Consider the following 16,053-nt stretch of genomic DNA (forward strand, 5'->3'; position numbering starts at 1 on the left):
CCTGAACAGGGCCCCAAGGCACGCTGGGACATGGTAGAGAAAGGGTGTAAGTTTGCAGGTTAGAGCAGCTTACTTTGAGCTTACCTTGTTCTTTTTTTTTTTTTTTTTTTTTTTTTTTTTTTTGCTTACCTTGTTCTTGAGAACTAGTGAACGCTGGTTTTGTGCTTGATGGCTAACAAAATCTAAGGGTTCTATGTCAAAGCTGTGGACAGCCCCAGGCATGACCACTTACGCTCATGCCTTTCAGTCGGCTCCTTCCTCCTAAGGAGACACTTTAAGTTTGAGCTCAGAAGTCAGGCCGGGCCTGGTGCTGCTAGCTGCTGGCAGTGCGATTCTGAGCAAATTATTCACCTTTGTGCTTCAGCTTTGAAACGATCTCTATTTCATGGACTGTTGCGAGGTTAAATAATCAATATATGAAAAACTGGAGCTATAATCGCTATTAATACGAGTCTCTTAAAGAATGAAAAGCAATGAATTTAGTCTCATAGTCATTTATTTATTTTTAAGCCCCCAGATTGTGATCAAGCTATTAAAAAAAAAAAAAAAAAAAAGGGTCCCAGCACTTGGGAGGCAGAGGCAGGCAATTCTCTATGAGTCTTAGGCCAGTCTGGTCTACAGAGTGAGTTCCAGGCCAGCCAAAGCTACACAGTAAGACAGACTCACTCTCACTCTCTCACACTAAGACAGCCCCCGCCCACGCCACGCTCTCTCCCTCCCCTGCCCCTTGCATGAACACTAACTTGTTAACTAGCTAGCTAGCTAACTAACTAAAAACACATGGAGGATTGTTGCCAGTCCCCTCCTGTTAAACGGTGGTTTTTCATCCAGGGGAGTGCCTAATAAACGCACATTAGCTGCCTTACTCCCATTGCAAAAGTCTGAACGTCTGAAGAGAGGCTTGAGCTTTGTGCAAACCTGGTCTGTACCAGGGAAGTGGAGAAAAGTAAAACCGGGTAAAAGGCAACAGGGCTCGATGGATAGAGTAACTAAGAGACTCTCTGACAGTCAGTCGCAGTTAACGGGTGCTGAGAAAGATGAGGGTCTATCCAACAGGTACGATTCCCCATCTATTTTTAAGACCCACGCCAAGCTTCCTTAGACGGAAAGCAAGCCTTTTAAGGAAGGTGAGGAGAATGCACCTCGTGGGCTGCTGCTGCATTAAGGGGATGCTCAGCAGGTGCTGAGTCTCACCCTGAAGGTGGCTGCAGGATTGTGTGAGCTGAGGTGGCAATACTGGCTCTCTCCGGAAGGACAGATGCCATCTCTCCCCGGGGAGTTATATGACTATGGCACCACATGAGACAAGAAACGGCACCAGCCACAGACTGTCCAGCCCGCCCAGCTCAGTATTCAGATTCAGCCATCTTTTTTTCTTTCCTGGGGCACCCTTCTAGGTGTTCCACAAGGGCCTGAAGCAGAAATTCTGGGATGAACTGCAAGTCAAGAGGACGGCTGCATTATTATGAAATGGGGAGAGCAGGTGCAGGAGAAAAATAGCCTAAACTCATAGAAGAGGAAAAAAACTTGTATTTCTTGGGGGAGGGGGCAGAGGAAGCGGGGATTTGGCACGACACCAATATCGCCTATGAGGCAATCTAGAAACGGATAAGGCCTCGATTCCCTTCCAAATCCTTAACATTTGACAGGTGCCAATCACACAGCTCTGTACCCTAGCCGCATCCAAGCTGTACTAAGTAAACCCAGCATCTTCTAGTGAAAGAGTCTTGAAGAGAAAACAGTGCGTCTAAAGTTGCCGCGTGAATGGGGTCCTCTAGTGATGACCAGGCAGGTCTGGGTCGTCAGAGAGCCATGAGTTGGGGGTGGAGCCCTAGGATGGACCTTAGTCTGGTCCCTTCTCCGTACAGTGGGCAGTTGCTTCTCAGACCCTCGGGCTAGGGCTCCTCAGGAGTTCTCATTGTGGTCCGGGGCCAGAACACACCTGCTTTGCTTCCTTCAGCACCGGGGATCCGCGGGGCTCCCTGCTGGCACCATAACCGCCCCCACCCCAACCCAACCCCACCCTCGCACAAGCCATCAGTACCTCGGCCCCCGTGACGTCGGGGATCTCCCAAGCCCAGCTGGGAGCGAGGCAGTTAAGCCGCGTCCTTCAGGTGTCAGTCCGGACTCTTTTGAAACCACAATTCCCAGAGTGCCTCGGTCCATGAGGCCAGGCCACAGATAAAATGGCTCCAGAGAATGGAACGTGCAGCTGGGAAACTAGTCTCCGACGTCTTTACCGGATGTGTTTAAATACTCGAAGACCCATTTCTCTGCACTTCCAAGCCGCGGAGACTGCATCGGAAGGTGCGCCCGCTCCCGGGGCATTTTGGGAATTGTAGTCCAGATGCCGGGTTGCACCGAACTACCTTTCCCAGGGTGCTCAGCGCCGGGCGATAGCAACGTTCTCTTCCAAGTGTCTTTCCCGGGGTTCCTTTTCTCTGGTGCCCTTCTTGCCATCGAATTCTTTCACTCTGTGGCTACAGATGGTGTCTCAGAGACTGGCCTGAGTAGGGGCCTCGCTGCCCAGAGAAGCACTTCCGGTGGCAGGTCACTTCCGGGTGGGTGGTGGGAGCCGACGGGCGCGCGCGCGGGGGAGGGGTGGCCTCAGCGCGGCGCTCGGGGATCAGCTGGCGGGCGGGCGCCGAAGCGGCCCCGGCTCTGCGGCAGCGCCGCCTCCTCCGCGTCGCAGGCGGGCGGCCGTGGCCATGTCGCGGGGCTGGTAGCTGGGCTCGCCGCCGAGCCGCCGCTAGTGGGTGTCCGGGGCCCGGGGCGGGGGTCCGGGCTGGTGGCCCGTGCGTCTCCAGGCTTTTCCTGAAGAAAACGCACGCAGCGTTTCCACTGAATGACGGCCTTGGCTTCCCCTAGGACCCGGCAGTTGGGCTGTGGAGTGTGTTACTGATTCATCCTCTCTCTGCCTCTGTCATCATAGGTTTAAACTTAAACGATCGCCCTCGGAGGAGGAGGGGACCAGCCGCGCGATTGACAGTCTATTCCTGCAGGCGCCGTCCCTCAGCCCCCACCCCACGGCCGGATTCCCGGGGCTCTGCTCCGGGCTGAAACCCGAGAAGAAATCCTGAGATCTCTTTCTTTCCAACAAATACGAATCGAGAAACCATCGGCATTTTGCCTTGGCGTTTCCTATTGGAAAGATGAAGAAGTTTTTCGACTCCAGGCGGGAGCAGGGCAGCTCTGGCCTGGGCTCAGGCTCCAGCGGTGGAGGGGGCAGCAGCTCAGGCCTGGGCAGTGGCTACATCGGAAGGGTCTTCGGCATCGGGAGGCAGCAGGTCACCGTGGACGAGGTGCTGGCGGAAGGTACGGTGGGAAGCCAGTGCGCGGTGAATTCGTGTGCTGATGTGGCAAGACTCTGGTTTCTACTTGTATGAATGGGTTTTGACCAACTGACCCTCCCTTCCCCCCTGCACTTTCCTTGCGAGTCATTGTCCTTGAGAGATTTAAAACTCAGACTGGGAATTGACAAGGCTTTTCGGGGGGGGGGGCGGTATTGGCCAAATTGTTTACCTCAGTGGCCTTTTATTTTAAAGGGGGAGAGGGAGGGGGTGGTTTGTGGAGAAACCACCTCTTTTGACTGAATTATGTGGGTCAGAGGGGAAAACGTATGTGTGGAGTATAAATGACATCAAATGCAGGGTGGTGGTCTTGCCATTTTCCTGAAACTTTAAATTCTGATGCGGAGGCTGAAGGGTGGGGATGGAGATGGATCTTAATTAAAAGGAGAGAGGGGTTTCCTCCCGCCCAACTTTCCCAGAAATCCGAAGAGGATTTTTCTGGGGATGGGAATGCATTTTTGTGGTGTTTTGACTAGGTTTGTTTCTTCACCTAACTGTAATGGGGTCCCCAGGATGTGGCTAAGATAAAATCATGAGAAGTGAATGAGATTGTTTTGAACTCAGTCGCCCAGGCCTCTTTTCTCCTGCTTTAGTTTCTATTCTATTAAGAATTACTTAACAGTGGCTCTGGGTTAGCGTTCTCTCAGTCGGAGAGGATGCTGTGTGGGTTGTCTTGGCCTGTGTTCGTTTGTCTCTCTGTACTCATGCGGATGCATATGTTTACGGCCTGGGCCTTAGGGAAATCTTTTGAGTGTCCTTTGGTAACCTTAACCTCGACCTTCATAATTATGCCAGACTGATAGTTTTCACAGCTCATTGCCTGCTTAGTGTGCTTTTATTTTTAATAAAAGCAGCAATTTCCTTGGCATGAAGCAATCCAAACTAATTGGATAGGGCCAGCCTGCTGTAGGTTGTGTTACAGACTGCCAGGGGTTGGGTATGGAGGAGGCCTCAGTGAAGGCAACATGGTGGAAGGGGATAGTTTATTAGCTATGAGGCTCTTGCAGGCTGAGGTTGAAGCAAGGATCCCTACCTGGGCCTAGGAAGTGCCTGTCATGGTGAGTTGTGGAGGGTGGTGGATGGGTGGGTGGGAAGAGAGAAGCTGTGTTTGACTCAGTTTGTGTAAGCACCTTGGGGCCCAGTTTCTGGGAATAGGATTGAAGCCTGCTCTAAAAAAGTACAATTTTGAAGAGATAGCTGATAATTCATTCCCTTGTGGAATTACTGCTTGTTTTCATTCTTAATACTGCTCCAAGTGGACTTACTCTAGGCCTGAGTCACCATCCTTTCTAGACCTTTCCTAAGACTCTGGTGCAGGGTGGGAGATGCTTCTATGCTTGCTGCCAGATCTGTACCTTGGAATCTGAGCTGACTCTTATCCTGTAGCCAAAGTCCGTGACTGCAGTGGGTGGAGTGACAGTGAGATCAGGAGGATGAGGGGCACAGAGCTCCTCTGTCTCTAAATGGCCTCTGCTGGCCTCAGAGCCCAGGAGCATTTTTTTCGGCTAGGATGTTGTCTCATCATGTGTTGCCCTAAGCTTTGCTTATTCTCTGAGTCTTGGCAGAGTGATGGGAAAGAGAAAACGCAAAATTGGCCTTTGTTTTCTAGGCTGCCCTGGAATCCATCCTAAGAGCCGTGTATTGTGCATTTTAATATTTTAAAAAGTAGAACTTAGGGCTTGTAACTAACTGTGCACTCATTCATTTATTCATCGAGCCAACAGTCACAAAGTACTTACCATGTGGCAGAATCTGTCCTGGGCTCTGGGCATACGATGCTAAACTAGACATTAAGGTATCAGAGCTGTTTTAAGACACAGGAAATGGTCAGTCAGTGATAGGGCCATTACTGTCACCATGAGAGAAAACTACAGGGCGAAATCTGCGGGTCTTGTCCTTAAGGCCCCTCAGTATTAGGGAGCCAAGAACTGTGAGAATAACATTTAAAATTTGGTCTGGCAAATTCTTTGGCTGTGATTGAGCTTGAATTGTGGCCTTTGAAGTGTGTGGATATGTAGGAGTCGGTATTTATGTGGCACCTACTAAGTTCAAAGACACCACTAAGTTTTGAAAGGAGCGAAAGATCTGAACTCTTAACGTATAATGCCTGCCTTTATTTTAATTAGCCAATATATTTCCTTGAGGAGCTGTGGGTCATGCTTGGCCTTGTGCATGGCAGGCAGGTGGCTCTACCCCTGAGCTACATCTCCAGCTCTGATGTCTGCCTTTGGGAACTGCAGTCAGTGTAGAAAGAAAAGAAATATATTTTCACGTATAGTAGTGTGCTTTTGGGCACTGATTGCATAGTCAGACAGATTTACTTTGTTTTTTGGATCTGCTTTTGTTTTTGAACATTTTTACATTGTGTGCTTGCGCGCACACACACATGCATATGTGTGCAGCAGCTCAGAGGACAACTTCCACGAGCTCTTTCCTTCTACCGTGTGGTATGGGACAAGTGTCTCTACTTGTTGAGCTATTTTGCTGACCTTCTGGACCTTTTCTTTCTTTCCTTTTTTAAACCAGTTATACAACTTGGGTCATGAATTCCACTGTAGGAGAGCTTGTTAGAAATGGAGATCTCACACCTCACTCTGTAGGTTGTGGGTATAGAAGTTTAACTAGTTTTGGGGAGACTCTAATGTAAGCTAAAGTTCGAGTTCCATTGCCCTGAGGGGTGGTTTTGAGGATATATGTAGATATATGATCGCTTTCAAGTGATAAGTTCAATAAATGAAGCTATTATTTAACAGTGTATGTGGAGTTAAGGTGAGTGGGGAGCAGGGTTTGGCTGGGGCACTCTAAAGTAATCTCGGTCGGGTTGGTGCTGAGTCAGATGTTCTTTGCGGCCCCTCTCCTCTTGAGCCCTCAGGTTCTGACCTGTACATCAGCCAGAGTTGCTCAGGGATAATGAGTTACACACTAAGTCCCCCAGGCAGCAGCCAGGCAGTGTCGGGTGGTGACGGTGGAGTTCTCAAACACAGACCCGGTTACCACTACATCCTGTTCACAGTTTCCTTTTCTGCAGTGTGGGTATTGGCCTGGGCTTCATGGTAAGGGACTGCAGGAACCCCAGAGTCAGGTGCTGGGGAGAGGAGGGTGCTGGACTGCTATCCGCAGCAGCAGCCTTGCTACACTGCCTCTGACTAGTCTCAGGGGAACTTGGTTGAGTGGAGGAAGGTGAGCCTTTCAGTCGTGAGGGATATGGTCATCTCTAGGCTGAGTGCTTTCTTGGTGAGGGTGCCTGAATGAGGTGATAAGCCATGTCTGAGTTATAGGCATGTGACGTCATGGGAAGAATGGCTTCCGCTTCTAGAATGAGCTCATTGGGAAAATTAGAGCTTTGCTTAGAAGCGATCCTTTTGTCATATCCTTGGCTCTATAAAGCCTTGCATCTAAACTTTAAACAGTAAGTAAATATTGAATACTTGCTGTGCCTGAGGTGGGCTAGCAGGCTCCACAGAAATTCTCACCTGCACAAAAAGAATCCAGGTCTGGCCGGGTGGTGGCGCACACCTTTATTCCCAGCAGTCGGGGAGACAGAGGCAGGCAGATCTCTGTGAGTTCCAGGCCAATCTGGTCTACAAAGCCAGTCCAGGGCAGCCGGGGCTACACTGAGAAGCCCTGTCTCGAAAAAACCCAACAACCCAGGTCTGGGGCTGCTGAGAACCAAGACTCAGAAAGCTTCTCTGCTCCCCCATCTGCAGAGCAAGGTAGGGGGATTGAAATGTGTGCACCCCTCTTCCCTGGCACACGTACAGCACAGGTATAATGTCTTGGAAGTCCTTATTGCACATTCCTTTGGTGAGCCATTTATTTGGGCTTTTCTGTGGCAGGTACTGCATTAGGTTCCAGAAAAAAGCTGGATGCGTCATGGACTGAGACCAATAAATAACAAGTAACCGTGGAATAAAGTGTCCTGTTGTTCAGAGATGATAGGGAGAAAGGGAGGTTTGAACAGGAGCGGCAGGTACCCAGCAAGTGTTCCTGCTGTGTTCCCGAGGCCTCCCAGCCAGAGGGGATGGCATGTGCATTACATGCAGTGGTGAAATGATGGATGGAAGATGAGTCTCAGGAATACTGACCAGTGTGATGTCACTGTTTTGGTACACAAGTACACATTTCCCTTCCAGGCTCAAGGGAAGGAAGCCAAGGGTGTGTGTATTTGGAGGTGGGATAGACTGAGGGGTTTTTTGGGTTTTTTTTTTTGTTTTTTTTTTTTTTGTTTTTTTTTGTTTTGAGACAGGGTGTCTCTGTGTAAAAGTTCTGGCTGTCCTCGACTCACTTTTGTAGACCAGGCTGTCCTAGAACTCACAGTGATTTGCCTGACTCTGCCTCCTGAGTGGTGGGGAGAATGAGATTCTTTTACATTTGCTTCCCAATATATATTTGGATGTGTTAGCCGCTCACTTCTTTCAGTGACTCTGTGCTTTTTGAAGAACTATCAAGGGGCTACAAGTATGTACTTGCTCCCTTACTGTGCCCTAGCTGTGTGCTAAGACATAGTAAGATGTGTGGAATTGGTGTCTCAAAAGAAGTCAAGCAGAAGCAGGCAAGTGTATGTGCGTGTGGGGAACAGTGGGGCAAGGTTACCAGTGTAAAGAGAAGAATGCACAAGGAAGGTAAAGTGACTAGAGCAGGTGAGAAAGGGAAGAAATTGTTCAGTGGGGACCCTTGAGGTCAGTTAGATGCTCCTGAGTACCTCTTATTGATGCAGATATCGCTTTGATCCCTTCTACTTGAGATAACTTGCCTGCTGGGAAGTCTGGATTTTTACAGGAGATGCAGATTTTCAGGGGGTGGTTTGTGAATGGTGTCTTCCTGGTTTTGGGCAGGATGACGCTTATAGCTTTGCTAAATATAGCCAAATCCAGAATTCAGAAATGAAGTCCAGAAGACACAGTTGCCATGGCCAGAGCCTCTCCTTTGGCCTTCCTGACAACGTCAAGCTCATTCCATGAGAGAGGAAGCGAGAACACATGGGTTGCAAGTGGCAGACTATGTGGGGAGGCATCTGCTACACCTCAGTAGCTAAGATGGTGGGTGGCTTAATAAACATGAAAATAATTGAAAATGTATCTTGACTTGTAGTATTTAAAGTTGGCACTTTAGAAAAGGGACTGGGACCAGCATCCACCTCTGTGTGGCCTTCTAGAAGCTGCGCCCTCTGAGGCCGCTTAGGAGGTAGTCCAGCCAGTGACGGAGCAAGCACTTGCCGCAGTCTACTCTTGTGAGCTGAGTTCTGTGTGAGCTGGTTCTGGTGTGACCTGGAGATGCTTACCCAGTGAGTGTTGCTGACAGAGGCTGGGGGCCACTGTCTGCCCTCAGGAACTCACTCACCATCTTGAGACATGGGAAAAATCATGTTGAAGGGGAGGCTGTAAAAGGGTGAGAGCAGTTATTTGTGAGGAATGAGTAGCCAGGGAAAGCTAAACAGTAATTTAAGGTATGTCTTGAAAAATGAGAACTTACTGCCAGATGGACAAGATCAGGAAAGCATTCTAGGCAGAGGGGATAACATGGCCAGAGATGAGCTGTGCGTTTTGATCTTGAGGTAGCAATCTAATTGTGGCCTATGGGTGTGCTGCCCACTAAAGTAGCCTCAACTGAAGACAACTGTTTAAATTATCCAAAATTAAACAAAGTGACAACTTAACACCTCAGACACCCTAGCTAAGTGCTGAAAAGCCACCTGTGTGTGACTATTGCCTACCGTTGTAGGCAGGATTGGTGTGGGGTAGTGTCTCTAACCCTGTGGAAAGCAGCGCTGTTATGTTAAAAGCATGCCGGCTCTTATCTGTGTGGCTTGTGTGCGAGTCTTGTTTATGCCGTTCGCTGCTGTCTGAAAGTATGGCGTATGCTTAGGGGAGAGTCATCGTCAGTGCAGTGGACGCACACACTTCTAAACGATGGCGGGTTTTGGAGAGCTTTCTTATAAGCCACGGCTGTCGTAGCGTGCCTGATGGAGACCCAGCAGAGGGAGGAGGGTGCCTCAGTGCTCTGGCTCCTTGTACCTGTGCTGCCCTGTTCCAAGGCTTCTCTCCAGAAACCTCGCTAAGCCCTTTTGCTTTGTGAGGGTTCATTCGTGTAAAACAACGTGATTAGTAAAGCCACTTACCCAAGCCCCATGAAGCCCGTACCTCCCACTGTATGAGGGGCTATCACCTCTAGCCTTGGAGTGGGAGAGACATGGGAGGATGAATGGGAGCATTGGTTTTAAGCACTAGTCATTACATGTTAATAAAGATACAACATCTTGGTTTTTCTAGTTTTTTGTCTGTTTCAATTTTGTTTTGGACAGTCTCTGGTCGTCAAGGCTGACAGTGAGCTTGTTAAGTGGCTCAGAATGACCTAGAACTCCTGATGATCCTGTTCATTTTCTCAGTGCTGGCATAATAAGAGTTGTACTACCATGCCCAGGGCTTTTTGACTGTCTTTCTTCTGATTGTCTTTCTTCCATTTTAGATTGCTGTAAAAGCACACCTAGCAGGCAAGCTTTGTCTCATGTCTTTAATCCCAGGACAGGGAGGCAGAGAGAGCCTTGTGAGTTTTAGGCCAGCCTGCTCTACATAATGAGTTCTAGGCAGCCAGAGCTATGTTATGAGACCCTGTTTCCAAAACACAAACAAACAAACAAAAATAAAACAAAAATAAAAAGCATACCTAGCAGATTCTGCCCTCATAACTATTTGAAAGCACAATTGATTGGTGTTCGCCCCTTCATAAATTAAAGCCACCACACCATCTTCCACCTTAATGCCTTCGTCTTCTAAAAGTGAAATTGTGTACCTATCCCCCTTTCTCCACTCTATTCCACTTTCTGTCACTATTACTTTTGACAAACCCTTTTAAGTACTTCTAGTGAAATCATAGACTGCCTTTTTTGTGACTAGCTTATTCACTTAGCACAGTGTCTTCAAGCTTCATTCATGTCGTAGTTTATTCTTTATTTTTTAACACTCAGTAATACTCTGTTGTGCATACAGTTCATGTATTTCTTGCTTATTTGTTTGTTGGTGGCTAGTGAATTGCTCCCACCTGTTAGCTGCAGGGAAGCTAGGAACATGGATGTGGAGATTTTTCTTTAAGGCACTGCATTGAATTATTTTGGGATATACACATAGAAACGCTGGGTAATATGGGAATTTTTAAAAACACTTTTTAAGTTTAGCATTGGGGTGGTTGTGCATGCATCTCAGTGTACATACAGAAGCCAGAGACCAATTTATAGGAGTTGTTTTTCTTTTCATGACATCCAGGGATTGAACTGAGGTTGTCAGGCTTGGTGGCAAGCATGTTTTACCTGCTAAGCCTTTGAGGGATTGTCACATTGTATTCTGTAGAGATCCTGTCAGCCTTACATGCTATCAACAGTGCACAAGAATCTTACTCTTTTGATAGTTTAAAAAATTATTTATATGTGTGCTCTATTTGCATGTACACCTGCATGCCAGAAGAGGGCTTCAGAGGGTATAGAATGTTTGTGAGCTACCATGTGGTTGCTGGGAATTGAACTCAGGACAGAGTACACAGAGCTCTAAACCACTGAGCCATCTCCCCAGCCCTCTTTTGTTCTTACGGATTTATTTTTATTATGTGTGTGTGTATGTTTGTATGTATGGATATATGCATGTGTGTGTATATATATATATATGGATGCATGTGTGTGTGTGTGTGTGTGTGTGAATGTATGCCATGTGTATGTGGTACCAGTGGAGCTATAGTTACAGGCACTGGTGAGCCATCTGACATGGGCACTGGGAACTGAACTCTGCTCCTCTGCAAAGGCAAGCATTCTAAACTGCTGAGCCGTCTCTCCAGCCCCAGCTTTTGTTTTCTTAGTCAAAGTCTCATGTAGTCCAGGCTAGCTTTATGTGTGGCTAAGAATAACTAACCCTGATTCTACTTCCTCAGTTCCCATGTGCTTGACTTGTGGGCGTTTGTCACCCTTCCTGGCTAGTTATTGTTATTTTCATTGTATTTATTTACTTATTTAGTTTTAGTTTTTTGAGACAGGGTCTCACTTATGGCTCTTGCTGGCCTAGAACTTATTATATAGACCGTGCTGGCCTCAGACTTACAGGTGGGCTCACAATCTGCCCATCTTTGCCTTCCGGAGCTGAGATTAAAGGAAAAGCATGCAGCAGTGTGTCCAACTGTATTGTTTTTATTTTAGAGACAGGGTAGCCCAAATTGATCTTGAACTCTGCCTTGTCTCTCAGAGCTTCGAGTACAGGCATGTGCCAGTAGAGCCCTTGCTTTATTTTCTCTTTGTAATGGTGATTGGCTTAATGGGTGTTAAATTGTGTCTCATTCTAATTTTGATTTGCATTTCCCAAATTATTAGTGACGTTGAGCATTGTCATATACTTATTATCAATTTGTATATCTTTTTAAAGAAATGTCTATTTAAGTCCTTTGCTCCATTTTTGTTTTGCTTTGTTTTTCTCTGTGTAGCCTTGGCTGTCCAGGGCTTGCTTTGTAGACCAGGCTGGCCTTGAACTCTTAGAGATTCACCTGCCTCTGCTTCCCTGAGTGCTGAGCCTATAGCTGTGTGCCACTGTGTCTGGCTCCTTTGCTCATTTTTTAATCAGTTGTTTACTTATTTGCCTGAAGCTTAGGAATTCTCCGCATTCTGGATATTAATCTTTTCAAGTAGAGGATTTGCAGATATTTTCTGACGTTTTTTGGGTTACCTTCTTCTTGAAAACCTTATTTTCTGTGATGAGAATAAATATAAATAAAGGTGTGCCATTCCTTTCTGTACCTCAGTGGGTTACCTTGGATACTGTTTGAAGAGCACTGGTCTAGAATGGCGGTCCTTGTCGTTTCGTTCCTGAGGAGATGGAAGGTACTTGTTCCGCTTTGCAGAGGGAAGACTAAATTATCAAACATGCTGAACTAGAGGTGTTTCCTAAGCAGGGTGCCTCGAAGGATGGGTTCCAGTGAAAGACGTGGACATGCAGCTTTTATAATGTTTCAGTCCTCACTGATCTCTCCCTTTCAACGTCTCAGAATTTAGAGATTGTGCTACACACCCCAGCACTGCGTTGGATAGTGTTTGGTGGCCCCTTGTTTCTTGGGCATTAACCATCTTGTTTCTGTTAGAAAGGCAGAAGCTGAATCTTCATGGCTTCCCTATTAGCTGTATCTGAGACACTCAGTGAGCCTCAGCAACAAGGTATTGCACTCTCTCTCTCGTTCTTACAACATCCCTAAGAGGCCAGGAGGACAGTGATCACCGTGCTGGTGAGGACTGCACCTGGAATGGTTGGATGACTCTCCCAAAGCTTCACGGACAAAGAACTTGGCCCAAGGCTACTAGCTGTAACTGAAAGATCCTTCAAAAGTCTCCCTTGTATTATATTAATGCTCTTTTCTGTTTTCTTAAGACAGCATCTCATTGTGTAGCTCAGGCTGGCCTTGAACTCACAGAGCTCTGCCTGCCTCTGCCTCTTGAGTGCTGAGATTAAGGGTGTGGCCATTATGCCTTGCCCTAGTATCTTTTTTCCCATAATAATAATATTCCCTTCTTTTTTCTGTGTGTAATGGGAATGGGGCCAGAGGTCCTGTATACCCTGGCTGGACATGCTTTCCATCATGAATGTGTACCCTGGCTGGGCAAGCCTTCCATCATGAACGTGTACTTTGGCTGGACATGCCTTCCACATGAATGTGTCCCTGGCTGGGCATGCCTTCCATCATGAATGTGTCCCTGGCTGGGCATGCCTTCCATCATGAACGTGTACCCTGGCTGGACACGCCTTCCATCATGAATGTGTCCCTGGCTGGGCATGCCTTCCATCATGAATGTGTCCCTGGCTGGGCATGCCTTCCATCATGAATGTTTCCCTGGCTGGGCATGCCTTCCATCATGAATGTGTCTCTGGCTGGACATGCCTTCCATCATGAATGTGTACCCTTGGCCCCTTCCACAACACTTTTGACTTTGCTCATCACATCTAAATCTTGTGAGCTTTTTAAGCCTGGGCATACTTGTGTACAGTACTTTAAGGCTGCTCATTGTGTGAGTCTCTCTGGGTTGATGTAACAGTTTATTTCTCAGATTTAGGAGCTAGCGATGAGCAGTCAGAGTGCCAGCATGGTAGAGTTGTGGCCAGGGCTCTCTGCTGGCCTGCGACCGCCTGCTGTTCCATGCTTCCTCACAGGGAGGAATGGACAGGACAGCTTTCTGGCTCCTCTTTATCAGGGTACTCATCTCATTTCGGAGGGCCTTTCCTTTGAAAGTCTCCTGATGGCCTCCTGAAGGCTGGTGACTTTGGAGGACCGCAGTCAAACCACAGCATCAAGATGGAAAGATGTGGGGAGAAGTTTTAAGCTCTAAATCTGTACTAGTGAGTACTAGGGCACTGTCACCACTGACTTTAACAAGGACCTGCCGAGACTAGCATCTCACTATCCTGGGATTACTGGTTTATTCCTAAGAGCTTAGTTTATGCAGAGAATTAAGAGTAATTTTTATTTTATTTTATTTTTATTTATTTATGTACAAGTGTTTTGTGTGCATATATGGTACATGCCAGAAGAGGGCATCAGATGCCATTATAGATGGTTGTGACCACCATGTGGTTGCTGGGAATTGAACCCAGGACCTCTGGAAGAGCTGACAGCTCTTAACCGCTGAGCCATCTCTCCAGCCCCTAAGAGTAACTTTAAAAAGAACAAGAAAAGTTGCTCATTTATTGATCCTAAGAAAGTAAAATTTAGAAAGTACATGCTTTGCCTGAAGTCACACGCACCCGGGCGCTTCTGAGCCACACCAGCCCTTTGCTGCCACACTGCTCACCACATCATGTTGTGCTGCTTTGGGAGCAGTGAGGTTTTGGGGCTGGCTAATTCTTTGTTGAGGGTGGGGTGATCTTAAGTATTGGGGTTTTCTACTGGAGAATGAACTGGGGTTTCGTGAGTCCTAGGCAAACACTCTTGTCATGGAGCTACATCCTAGATGGTAGTATACACAAAATCTGCCCTACTGTGACAAACAGGAGTTCTTTTAAATTACCTCCCGCCCTGCCAAAGGGCAAGCCACAGAGCTAAGACAACATTGAAATTATAAAAACTTGGGAGTTTGGGGCCAGCCTGGTAGCTCAGCAGCTAAAGGCGTTCTCTGCCAACCCTGCCAGCCTGAGTTCAGTCCCCAGACTCTCATGGTAGAAGAACAGACTCATGCAGGTTGTCCTCTGACCTCCACATGCCGTGAGTTGGTTAACCTGCCCACACACATACACAAAAGTTATAATGTAACTTAAAACCCTTGGGGTTTCATGTGAGGCCAGTTAGGGTTAATCGGCTTGAGCTGCCGTTTTCCGCTGTAGGTTGAATTAACATTGGCAGACAGACAGTGGACAGCAGTGCCAACTGAAGCATTGCTTAATGACTTCTGAAAAGTTATTGGGCCCAGAGCTGATGATATCTCTGTATTGTTGAGAGGGCGGGGCATGGAATTGATGCCAGATTATCATCTGGAATTACAGTGATCTAAAATGTCGATGCTTTCATGTAGGCCCTGAGTCCTGGAAAGCAGTCCACTGCTGTGCCATTTGCTTGATGGCTGTGTACAAGTCACTCATAGATGTTGCCCTGGGACTGTTAGTGTGAAGGGAGGATAATTGTCTTTTTGGAACTCCTATGCATGAGAGGTTTAGGTGGTGACTAGGACCTCTGTGGGCAGGGAGGAGATAGGACTCAGGTCCTGTGGACTGTGCAGAGGGAGGTGGTTGGTCTCTAGCTCTTGCTGACTCAACTTTTCCTCTGCTTGGCTAGTCTGGCCAGTGCCGGAAGTGTTGCTTCTAGCACAAGTTTTCAAATGTGTTTAGTTTTCTCCAGGTGTAACCCAGCCCTGTTCTTCAGGCCTTTGTCCCCTTCTCTTTAGCATTCTGGAAACTTTGATGTGGGGTGGAGTGGGGACGAGTTGGTGGGGCCTGTACTGGAAGAGATGATTCTATTAGGCCTTTTGACTAGAAAAATCTTGGTGAGGCCAGAGAGTGTATGCAGCTCCACAGTGATCGGGAAAGCTTGATTTCCAATGCTCTGTCCTCCCTTCCCTGCTGGAGGAGAGGTGGGGCCTCTGTGTTTTCCTTGCACCTTCTTTGGCCAGCACCATGGGACTGAGGTTACAACATGGACACTAGAAATAGGCAGTGTTTGTTTGAATCCTAGATCGCCCCTGTGCTGTTGGCTGACTCCTAAGATTCACTTTTCTTACTCTTAAAAGGCAAAACCTGAGGGGTTTTTGTTGTTTGCTTGCTTGTTTTGTAAGGTTAGCTGAAAGGCTATATGCAGAGCTCTCAGTACAGGCCTGGTTAGCACTTTCTGAATAGGTAATTTTAATACTTAGTTGTATAAAGTTTGTTTTCATGAGGGAATTCCTGTTTTGCTCTGTACTAATATAACATGGCAGAGCTGGACTGTGATACATCCCCAAAACCCCTGCGTGAAGAAAGGGAGAAGGGAGACACACGTGATTGGACTTCCTCTCTGCCCGAGAGCCATCTGGGTCAGCAAGGGTGTGCGTGAGCTTTTTATCTGCTTGTATGTAAGTGTGCTGTGTGTGGCCTAATGCCCGCAGAGGCCAGAAAAGGGCACTGGATCCCCTGGAACTGGATTTATATAAGGTGCCATAGCCTGCTGGGAATTGAACCCCAGTTTTCTCTTAACTGCTGAGCCATCTCTCCAGCCTCAA

The 16,053-nt window shown here is 47.5% G+C and overlaps 1 protein-coding gene across 2 annotated transcripts in view; it reads left to right on the forward strand.

The window, feature by feature from the left end:
- The first annotated feature begins 2,758 nt into the window (after positions 1 to 2,758).
- Aak1 (AP2 associated kinase 1) overlaps positions 2,759 to 16,053 on the forward strand; it is a 145,086-nt gene continuing 131,791 nt past the window's right edge. For both annotated transcript variants that reach the window (XM_051154858.1, XM_051154859.1), the window contains exon 1: positions 2,759 to 3,315. In XM_051154858.1, coding sequence (XP_051010815.1) covers positions 3,153 to 3,315 — 163 coding nt within the window. In that variant the 5' untranslated portion in view covers positions 2,759 to 3,152. The remainder of the gene's footprint in view (positions 3,316 to 16,053) is intronic.

The sequence above is a fragment of the Acomys russatus genome, chromosome 13, assembly GCF_903995435.1.
Source record: "Acomys russatus chromosome 13, mAcoRus1.1, whole genome shotgun sequence".
NCBI lineage: Eukaryota > Metazoa > Chordata > Mammalia > Rodentia > Muridae > Acomys > Acomys russatus.